This window comes from Mobula birostris, chromosome 2 (assembly GCF_030028105.1).
Source record: "Mobula birostris isolate sMobBir1 chromosome 2, sMobBir1.hap1, whole genome shotgun sequence".
NCBI lineage: Eukaryota > Metazoa > Chordata > Chondrichthyes > Myliobatiformes > Myliobatidae > Mobula > Mobula birostris.
In genome coordinates, this window is record NC_092371.1 from 100998863 (window position 1) to 101010096 (window position 11234).

The 11234-nt window shown below is 39.6% G+C and overlaps 1 protein-coding gene across 5 annotated transcripts in view; it reads left to right on the top strand.

Moving 5' to 3' along the window:
* The window catches only part of LOC140189051 (clathrin coat assembly protein AP180-like), a 203167-nt gene that overhangs the window by 139362 nt on the left and 52571 nt on the right, over nucleotides 1-11234 (top strand). Inside the window, exon 15 of one of the 5 annotated variants that reach the window (XM_072245780.1) lies at nucleotides 26-142. The exons of the other annotated variants lie outside the window; for them this stretch is intronic. Coding sequence (XP_072101881.1) covers nucleotides 26-142 — 117 coding nt within the window. The remainder of the gene's footprint in view (nucleotides 1-25; nucleotides 143-11234) is intronic. 5 annotated transcript variants of the gene reach the window in all.

The following is an 11234-nucleotide window of genomic DNA, read 5'->3' on the forward strand; positions in this document are numbered from 1 at the left end:
GAATGGTGTTGGTAATGCATCTTAGATGCATTTGCAGCTTCTCCTACTGAAGAATCAGCAACATCTGAAGGGGCAGGAGCGGCAGCAGCCCCTGCAACAACAACAGCCGCAGCAGCAGCGCTTGATGCATGTGCTGGAACTGGTGGGTCTTGTTACTTTACTATCATGTCATGAATTGTGTGCGATTCTTCTTACATGCCGAAATTCTCAGACCTATCTAAAATTTACTAATATTTTGCATTTAATAAAAGTTATATAGTGTTCTGCACCTTACTAGAACAGTCTTTTAGTCTTTAAAATCCTTGAACTGTTCTCAACAGTTCCTACAATGTTCTTCTATCACCTAAATTCATAAGCACAATTTCACTTCACAGACTCAAGTAGTAGTGTCTTGAATATATAAAAACATTTCATATTATTGCAGAATACAATGGATTCCAGTTAATTGGGATGCATTGGGACCAGTACAGTTTAACCCAATTAAGAGGCTAGCCTGCTTACCAGAAGTTTTATGGAAATAGTTAGAAAAGTATAAAACAAACAGGCTGCCATTTAACTGAGTACAAAATTATCTATTTAAATGAAATACACAACAAATTAGGACACTACCGGTACTTCTGCAGCGTTATAAAACTAACGTCGGCTGGTGTCAAATCTTTTCATGGCATTTTGCAAAGGTCTGAAATTTGTTAGGTTAAAGTAGAAAATTATCAAAAATCACTGCTTTTTGAATTAGTGTCCATTGGCCCAAGTAGGTAACTATTTAAAAACTGTTCAGTTTAAGCATGGTGAGGTGTCTCTCGGCTGATACCAGTTAGAAACTGTTAGGCAGAAGTTTCTTGTCTCAATTAAGTGGCATAGTGTCCCAAATAAAGGAAGGGAATCCCAGCTATTTTCTTGATTAGTTTTTGTTCTTTAAGAGTTGTTCTAAGTAAGCACCTACCCCATTAATGGATGGCCCACTTAACTGGAATCCACTGCAATATGAAGTGTTTTTATATCTGAGACTGTATTTTTTTTCTTCCCATTTCATCCCTCTTATCCCCCTCTGCAACCCACTCCCCCAAATTTCTCCAATCATATGCTTACTGCCATGCATCCTCTTACAGCAGCTAAATGGGAGGTTAGCATAGTGTGCAAGTTTTTTTTTTGAAAGTGTTTCACTTATTTGCTGTAATCGATGAAAGCAACTCCTTTAAACTTGATGTGCACAATTCTATTGGTATACACAATCTCTGAGCATGCCACCATATTATTTAATAAAAAAGCCAAATTATATTAAGTTATGCACGTGGTCCTGGATTTGTGAGCTTGTCCTGGTTTTGCATCACTGGCATAATTTTGGCAAAATATTGGAATGGCATAAACAGACTTTTGTGCCACTCCTGCAGTAATTTCACAGTTCTCAATGTTAGGAAGACTTGTGTAAATTAAGGCACCTTGTTTTCTTCCCCAACCATATCATTCCTTCTTTGATTTATAGCAACTGCAGATCATGAGCTAGTTAACCTCTTGGGGAAAAAAATCCAGTTAACCTGCACACAAAATTTGCTTGATATTTTGCTATTAGAAATAGGAAACTTCACAAGTTTTCTTCTCATTCAAACTTAAGTCCAATTATAATATCAACATTTAATGTAAGTTGAAGCTCAACAACACAGACAGATGCATAGCATTTTCTGAGCCTCTTTGAGTATACGCTATGAAATTCTTAGACAGTTATTGATCCCAGTAAAGACCATACTGCTTTTGAGAATTTTCATTTGTATTAATTGTGTAGCATGAATTTAGAATTGGCACCCTGCATCCCAGTGTTGAATGTAAATTTATTACCAAATTATGTATATGTCATCATATACTACTCTGGAATTCATTTTCCTGCAGATGTTCACAGTAGAACAAAGAAATACAATAGAATCAATGAAAAAATACACCAAGTCTGACAAACAACCAATGTCCAAAAGAAGACACTGTGCAAATACAAAATTAATTAATGCTGAGAGCATGAATTGTAGAGCACTTGAAAGAGAGTCAGTAGGATGTGGAATCAGTTTGGAGTTGAGGTGAGGTGAAATTATCCAGGCTGATTCAAGACCCTGATAGTTGAAGGATAATAACTGTTGCTGAACCCACCTTTGATTCAGCCAACAACTTAAATATGGCACTGGAGTTGTACTTAGCCTCACAGGACTATGTATGAAGCAAGTAGATCGGGGCTAAGCAGACTGCCTAGTCCCAGTGTTAACTCCAATTGGTCTAATGGCCCAATTCTGCCCCTATTACTTATGGTTGAAAAGTTCAAAATTCAAAGTAAATTTTATTATCGAAGTATGTATAGTCACCATATAAACCCCATGATTCATTTTTTGTGGGCATACTCAACAAACCTATAGAATAGAAACTATAACAGGATCAATGAAAGACCACCCAACTAGGCCATTCAGCCAGAACACTGAAGATAACAAACTGTGCAAATGCAAATATAAATAAATAGCAATAAATAATGAGGACATGGGATGAAGAGTCCTTGAAAGTGAATCCATTGGTTGTGAGAACTTAAGTGAAGAAATTCCCTTTTGTTCAAGAGTCTGATGGTTAACAGGTTGTAACTGTTCTTAAACCTGGTGGTGCAAGTCTTGAGGCTCTTGTACCTTCTATCTGATGGCAACTGCGAAAAAAGAGCATGACCATGGTGGTGAGGATCCCTGATGATGGATGTAGCCTTCCTAGGACAGCGCTTCATGTAGATGTGCTCAATGGTTGGGAGGGCTTTACCCGTGATGTGCTGGGCTGAAATCACTACTTTTTGTAGAAATTTCCGTTCAAAGGCTTTGGTGTTTCTATACCAGGCTGTGATGCAGCCAGTCAATATACTCTCTACTACACACCTGAGCAAATAGAGGTGCTGCCGTGTTAAAGAGGAGATTAATGCAATAGAAAGGAAGGGCATAAGCCAGGAAGATGTGGAATCGATATGGGTAGAGCTGCGTAACACTAAGGGGCAGAAAACGCTGGTGGGAGTTGTGTACAGGCCACCTAACAGTTGTAGTGAGGTCGGAGATGGTATTAAACAGGAATTTAGAAATTTGTGCAATAAAGGAACAGCAGTTATAATGGGTGACTTCAATCTACATGTAGATTGGGTGAACCAAATTGGTAAAGGTGCTGAGGAAGAGGATTTCTTGGAATGTATGCGGGATGGTTTTTTGAACCAACATGTCGAGGAACCAACTAGAGAGCAGGCTATTCTGGACTGGGTTTTGAGCAATGAGGAAGGGTTAATTAGCAATCTTGTCGTGAGAGGCCCCTTGGGTAAGAGTGACCATAATATGGTGGAATTCTTCATTAAGATGGAGAGTGACATAGTTAATTCAGAAACAAATGTTCTGAACTTAAAGAGGGGTAACTTTGAAGGTATGAGACGTGAATTAGCTAAGATAGACTGGCAAATGACACTTAAAGGATTGACGGTGGATATGCAATGGCAAGCATTTAAAGATTGCATGGATGAACTACAACAATTGTTCATCCCAGTTTGGCAAAAGAATAAATCAAGGAAGGTAGTGCACCCGTGGCTGACAAGAGAAATTAGGGATAGTATCAATTCCAAAGAAGAAGCATACAAATTAGCCAGAAAAAGTGGCTCACCTGAGGACTGGGAGAAATTCAGAGTTCAGCAGAGGAGGACAAAGGGATAAATTAGGAAGGGGAAAAAAGATTATGAGAGAAAACTGGCAGGGAACATAAAAACTGACTGTAAAAGCTCTTATAGATATGTAAAAAGGAAAAGACTGGTAAAGACAAATGTAGGTCCCCTACAGACAGAAACAGGTGAATTGATTATGGGGAGCAAGGACATGGCAGACCAATTGAATAATTACTTTGGTTCTGTCTTCACTAAGGAGGACATAAATAATCTTCCAGAAATAGTAGGGGACAGAGGGTCCAGTGAGATGGAGGAACTGAGCGACATACATGTTAGTAGGGAAGTGGTGTTAGGTAAATTGAAGGGATTGAAGGCAGATAAATCCCCAGGGCCAGATGGTCTGCATCCCAGAGTGCTTAAGGAAGTAGCCCAAGAAATAGTGGATGCATTAGTGATAATTTTTCAAAACTCGTTAGATTCTGGACTAGTTCCTGAGGATTGGAGGGTGGCTAATGTAACCCCACTTTTTAAAAAAAGAGGGAGAGAGAAACCGGGGAATTATAGACTGGTTAGCCTAATGTCGGTGGTGGGGAAACTGCTGGAGTCAGTTATCAAAGATGTGATAACAGCACATTTGGAAAGCGGTGAAATCATCGGACAAAGTCAGCATGGATTTGTGAAGGGAAAATCATGTCTGACGAATCTCATAGAATTTTTTGAGGATGTAACTAGTAGAGTGGATAGGGGAGAACCAGTGGATGTGGTATATTTGGATTTTCAAAAGGCTTTTGACAAGGTCCCACACAGGAGATTAGTGTGCAAACTTAAAGCACACGGAATTGGGGGTAAGGTATTGATGTGGATAGAGAATTGGTTAGCAGACAGGAAGCAAAGAGTGGGAATAAACGGGACCTTTTCAGAATGGCAGGCGGTGACTAGTGGGGTACCGCAAGGCTCAGTGCTGGGACCCCAGTTGTTTACAATATATATTAATGACTTGGATGAGGGAATTAAATGCAGCATCTCCAAGTTTGCGAATGACACGAAGCTGGGTGGCAGTGTTAGCTGTGAGGAGGATGCTAAGAGGATACAGGGTGACTTGGATAGGTTGGGTGAGTGGGCAAATTCATGGCAGATGCAATTTAATGTGGATAAATGTGAAGTTATCCACTTTGGTGGCAAAAATAGTAAAACAGATTATTATCTGAATGGTGGCCGATTAGGAAAAGGGGAGGTGCAACGAGACCTGGGTGTCATTATACACCAGTCATTGAAAGTGGGCATGCAGGTACAGCAGGCGGTGAAAAAGATGAATGGTATGCTGGCATTTATAGCGAGAGGATTCGAGTACAGGAGCAGGGAGGTACTACTGCAGTTGTACAAAGCCTTGGTGAGACCACACCTGGAGTATTGTGTGCAGTTTTGGTCCCCTAATCTGAGGAAAGACATCCTTGCCATAGAGGGAGTAAAGAGAAGGTTCACCAGATTGATTCCTGGGATGGCAGGACTTTCATATGAAGAAAGACTGGATGAACTGGGCTTGTACTCGTTGGAATTTAGAAGATTGAGGGGGGATCTGATTGAAACGTATAAAATCCTAAAGGGATTGGACAGGCTAGATGCAGGAACATTGTTCCCGATGTTGGAGAATTCCAGAACGAGGGGTCACAGTTTGAGGATAGAGGGGAAGCCTTTTAGGACCGAGATTAGGAAAACTTCTTCACACAGAGAGTGGTGAATCTGTGGAATTCTCTGCCACAGGAAACAGTTGAGGCCAGTTCATTGACTATATTTAAGAGGGAGTTAGATATGGCCCTTGTGGCTACGGGGATCAGGGGGTATGGAGGGAAGGCTGGGGCAGGGTTCTGAGTTGGATGATCAGCCATGATCATAATAAATGGCGGTGCAGGCTCGAAGGGCCAAATGGCCTACTCCTGCACCTATTTTCTATGTTTCTATGTTTCTTTGCAATTACACTTGGGACAGGACAGGCCCTCGAAAATAATACTACCAAGGAATTTAAAGTTGCTAGCCCTCTCTACCTCTGATCCTTCAATGAGGACAGACTCCTGGATCTCAGGTTTCCTTCTCCTGAAGCCTATAATCAGCTCTTTGATTTTGCTAGCATTGAGTGAGAGGTTGTTGTTATGGCACCACTCAGCCAGATTTTCAATCTCCCTCCTATATGCTGATTCATCACCACCTTTGACTTGGCCCACAGCAGTAGTGTCATCAGCAAAATTGAATGTGGCATTGGAGCTGTGCTTAGCCTCACAGTCTTAAGTGTAAAGCGAGTAGAGCAGGGGGCTCTGCACACAGCCTTGTGGTGCACCTCATCATTATGAATCTCACTGATGTTAGATATTTAAAGCACTAGAAATTCAGTCAAGGGTAGGCTGTTAATGCATGAAAAGCTCATTGGCAAGTTGCCAATCAGTCAAGCATTATCTTGAGATTAACTTGCATTTATTAAGTACATCTTTCATTGGCTTGGAATTTGGATTTAGTGTGATACTGTAAGGGATTACTGCTGTTCTTCTAAGAAGTTTCCCAGCCAGATAATAGCAATTTATTTTCGGAACCCATTAGTTTAAATACAGTTCAGAGAGATTCTTAGCATCAGATATTTCTACGATTCTAGTAAGTTGATTGAGTGACCAGTAATATGAAATATTTGTTGTTAACTTAGCAGGAGGCAGCAGATTTTCATTAAATATTATACAGTGCTGAATATTAATGTATTATATGCATGATAAATAGCTCAGTGGTGATGGACCACAGTTTTGAGTTTTTCTGCTACTGGAGAGGGAAGGGCAGGGTTGGGTGAAGAGGCCGCTCAATTATTGTAGCTGTATAGCACCACACCCAGGGGACCATGTGAGTGGCAGCAATGCTATTAATATGTAGGAATGTAATAGAACAACACAAAGAGCATTGAGTATGAATGTAAGAATAAAAAGGCATTGCACGGTTTATTCTTAAAGATTTTTATTACGTAGAAAGTGTATTTTTATATACAAATATATACATGATTGAGATGCAAGTTAAAATATTTCTTGAAAAAATATATTTATTTTTCCTTTATTTCAAAATAATATTTGTCAAGAAATTATACTTCAATTTTAGCAGTAAGTTGTCTAAGCAGTAATTATGGCTTATTTTGACATTAAACTCTTGCAATTTGTGTTACAAATGTAACATTTTCTAGACTTTGACGGTGATAAAATTGTGAATGTAAAGCTTTCCTTCTATTAAGTAAGGCTCCAAATGTACCTTATAAGAGGAAAAGACAATCACTGAGCTCTTGGAATATAGATTAAGGAAATATCAAGTAAAAATGAATCAATTCAACAGATTTACACCATGTGTTTTAAATGCAGGCTTGTTTTGTTGTCATCCAACCACTTGAGGGAGCTAAATACTCTTCAACTTGGGATAATTATGCTTGGAAATTCCAATGTTCTGATTAGTAACAGGACATAGAATATTACAGCCCAGTGCAGCCCTTTTGGCCTGCAATTTTGTGCTGACCTTTTAACCTACTTTTAAGATCATTCTCTTCCAATAGCTCTATATTTTTCTATCATCCATGTATCTAAGACTGTCCCTAATGTATCTGCCTCTATCACCACCCCTGACAGGGTCTCTGTGTAAAAGAAAAAGAAACTTACCTTTGACATCCCCCCATACTTTCCTCTAATCACCTTGCATTTATTCTGCCTGGTCGCCTAGTATTAGCCATTTCTGCCCTGAGAAAATGTCTCTGACTGTCCATTCGATCCATGCTTCTTACTATCATGTTCATCTCCATCAAGCCACTTCCCATCCTCCTTTGCTCCAAAGAGAAAAGCCATAGCTCTCTAAACATATCCCCTTCAATCTAGGCAGCATCCAGGTAAATCTTCTCTGTAACGTTGAGGAAGCTAGCAGTTGTTAAGTACTGTCCAATATTATAGCAGTGATCATGCTTCAAAAGTACTTAATTGGCTGCAAAACACTGAGATACATGATAATGAAAGGTATTATATATTCAAACTATTTCAGTGCAAACTGTTTCAATGCTCAATGTTTTGAGGAGTCAACTTTGTAAAGGTTACAGAAGACAAAAAGTGTCTGCCAACAGTGATGACACCCAGTTTTTAAGAAGAGGTCTTTTGTGTGATTTAGCTGGTACATAATTGAAGGTTACTCAAGCAAGGGTTAATTAATGGGATATGCTGGGGTTGGGAGTGAGGCCAGAAATAAATTGGAAAGTGTAATTTTGGCTCAATAGGAATATATGTGTGGTCTGAACAAGGCTGTGATAGTTTGGGCTAAATTCAAGTTAATGGGTAATGGTAGTGTATTGGGGAAATACCTTCGACTGATTGAGTCTGGAGAAGAGAGCCTTTCTTGTAGAAGGAGCTAAGGTAGGCTTAATGACCATGAGACATAGAAACAGAATTAGGCCATTCAGCCCATCAAGTTTGCTCCAACACTCCATCTTGGTTGATTCATTATCCCTCTCAACCCCATTCTCCTGCCTTCTCCCTGTAACCCAGGACATCCTGATTAATCAAGAACCTGTCAACTTTCACTTTAAGTATACTCAATGCCTTGGCCTTCACAGTCATCTATGGCAATGAATTCCACAGATTCACGACCCTCTGGCTAAAGAAATTTTTCCTCATCTCTGTTCTAAATGGATGTCCCTCTATTCTGAGGCTGTGCCCTCTGGCTCTAGACTCTCCCATGATAAGAAACATCCCCTCCACATCCACTCTGTCTAAGCTTTTCAATATTTGATAGGTTTCAATGAGATCCTCCTACCCATTCTTCTGAACTCCAGTAAGTACAGGCCCAGAGCCATCAAATGCTCTTCATATGTTAACTCTTTCATTCCTGGGATAATTCTTGTATGGCTCCTCTGGGCCCTCTCCAATGCCAGCACGTCTCTTCTTAGATAAGTGACTCAAAATTGCTCACAATACTCGTAAGTGTGGTCTGGGCAAAGCCTTATAAAGCCTCAGCATTACATCCTTGCTTTTGTATTCTAGTCCTCCCAAAATGAATGCTAACATTGCAATTGCCCTCCTTAACACTGACTCAAACTGCAAGTTAACCTTTTGGAAATCCTGCACAAGGACTGTTAAGGCCCTTTGCACCTGAAATAGGGAGATTTTTGAATTTTCTCCCATTTAGAAAGTAGTCCACATCTTTATTCCTTCTATCAAAGTGTATGACCATGCATCCCTACACTATATTCCATCTGCCACTTCTTTGCCCATTCTCCCAACTTAAGTCCTCCTGTAGACACCCTGCTTCCTCAACTCTACCAGCCCCTCCATCTATCTCCGTAACATCCACAAACTTGGTCACAAAGCCATTATTTCCATCATTCACATCATTGATTTGGATATAATTGTAAAATACAACATATAAAGGTCGGTCCATCCTGACACCGACCTTTGCATCACACCATTGGTCACCGGCATCCAACCAGAAAGTCATACTTCATTCCTACTCTTTGTCTCCTGCCGGTCAAACAATTTTCCATCCATGTTAGTATCTCTTCTGTAATACCATGTGCGGCACCTTATTAAAGACCCTCTGAAAATACAAATAAATAAAATCCAGTGACTCTACTTTGCCTATCCTACCTGTTACTTCCTTAAAGAATTCCAACATATATGCCCAGCAAGATTTCCAATTAAGGAAACTATACTGACCAGCATCATTTTCTAGTTGTTTGATATCCACTTGTGTCCCTCTTTTACTCTTCATATATCTGAAAAAACTTCTTGTATCATCTTTTTTTAATTATTGGCTAGCTTACCTTCATATTTAATCACAAACAAGAGAAAATCTGCAGATGCTGGAAATCTGAGCAACACACACAAAATGCTGGAGAAACTCAGCAGGCCAGGCAGCATCTTTGGAAAAGAGTACAGTGAACATTTTGGGCTGAAACATCGACTGTACTCTTTTCCATTGATGCTGCCTGGCCTGCTGAGTTCCTCCAGCATTTTGTGTGTGTTGCTTCATATTTAATCTTTTCTTTCTTTATGGCATTTTATAATTGTTGGTTTTTAAAAGCTTTCCAATCCTCTACCTTCCCACTAATTTTTGCTATATTATTTGCCCTCTCTTGCTTTTATGCTGTCTCTGACTCCTTTTCAGCCATAGTTGCCTCATCCTTCCTTGAGAATACTTTGGGATGTATTTTTCCTGTGCCTTCCAAATTGCTCCCTGAAACTCTAGCCACTGCTGTTCTGCCATCATCCATGCTTCTCTTCCAATAAACTTTGGCCAGCTCCTCTCTCGTGCCTCTGTAATTCCCTTTACTCCACTGTAATACTGACACATCCCATTTTAGCTTCTCCTTCTCAAACTGCAGAGTGAATTCTATCATATAACGATCACTGGCTTCTGAGGGTTCCTTGATCTTAAGGTCCCTTATCAAATCTGGGTCATTATATAAACCAATCCAGAATTGCCATTCCCCGAGTGGGCTCAACCACAAGCTGCTCTAAAAAAAAACACTCACAGGCATTCTATAAATTCCCTCTCTTGGGATTCAGCACCACCCTGATTTTCCAAATCCATCTGCTTATTGAAATCCCCATGACTATTACAACATTGCCCTTTTTATGACTTTTCTGTATTTGTTGTCCACATCCTGACTACTGTTCAAGTAAAAAGACTATGTGTAAGTCATAGATGGTCTTTATGATAAGAAGGTATGGGTGGTTATTCTTCACTGTTGGCAAACTGCTTCCCATTTGAAAAATCAATAATTGATTAAGGAATATTTGGCATGTATCTTTGACAAACTTATTTGCCCATCTTAATCTATTTTACGGTAGTTTTTTTGTGCTCAGAAATCCACCTAAAATTTTTTGAATGGTAGACCATTTAATTGAAGCCCCAGGTCCAGTAGATAGAAATGGACACGTTAAGAAATGGTTCACATTAGTATTCAAGTGACTGGAGCCTGTGCTCCAAGTAATATTCCTAAAAAAACATTTTAATATTGTTATGAGGGCTCTTCTGCACATCTCATGAAATTCTCCATCCAGCTGCTACCCCTGTATTTACTCCCCCACTTTTTACACCTCACTGCTAACTTTTCATTCCTCTCCCTACATCTTCAGAAACATCTGTTTCTTCAAAATGTATTTATTCAGTTTTAATGCTGTTCTGTCAGTCCATCAGCTTTTCCCTTATTGTCACAAACTGTTGCTTCTACCTTACTGCAATTGCCTCTTGGCCATGAATATAAGCCAGTTTTTTTTGTTGTTGTTATTTACAAAATTCTAAACTAATTCCAAATACTTGTTTGGCATTTGAAGTTTGGTTGATGGAATTCAGATGAGGCCCATTTGCAAAGGCTCCCATCTTTGGTGTGCAAAGGCCACATTTTTTTTGATTTTGGAAGACTAAACAGTCAATACCAACTGCACCATTCCATTGCTCCTACCTGTTTAAAGCTTAATTGAAAGGTCTAGATAGTTATGAACATGGAGAAGATGTTTCAAATAGTGGGAGAGTCTCGGACTAGAGGGCACAGCCTGATAATAGAAGAATACCTCTTTAGAACAGAGATGAG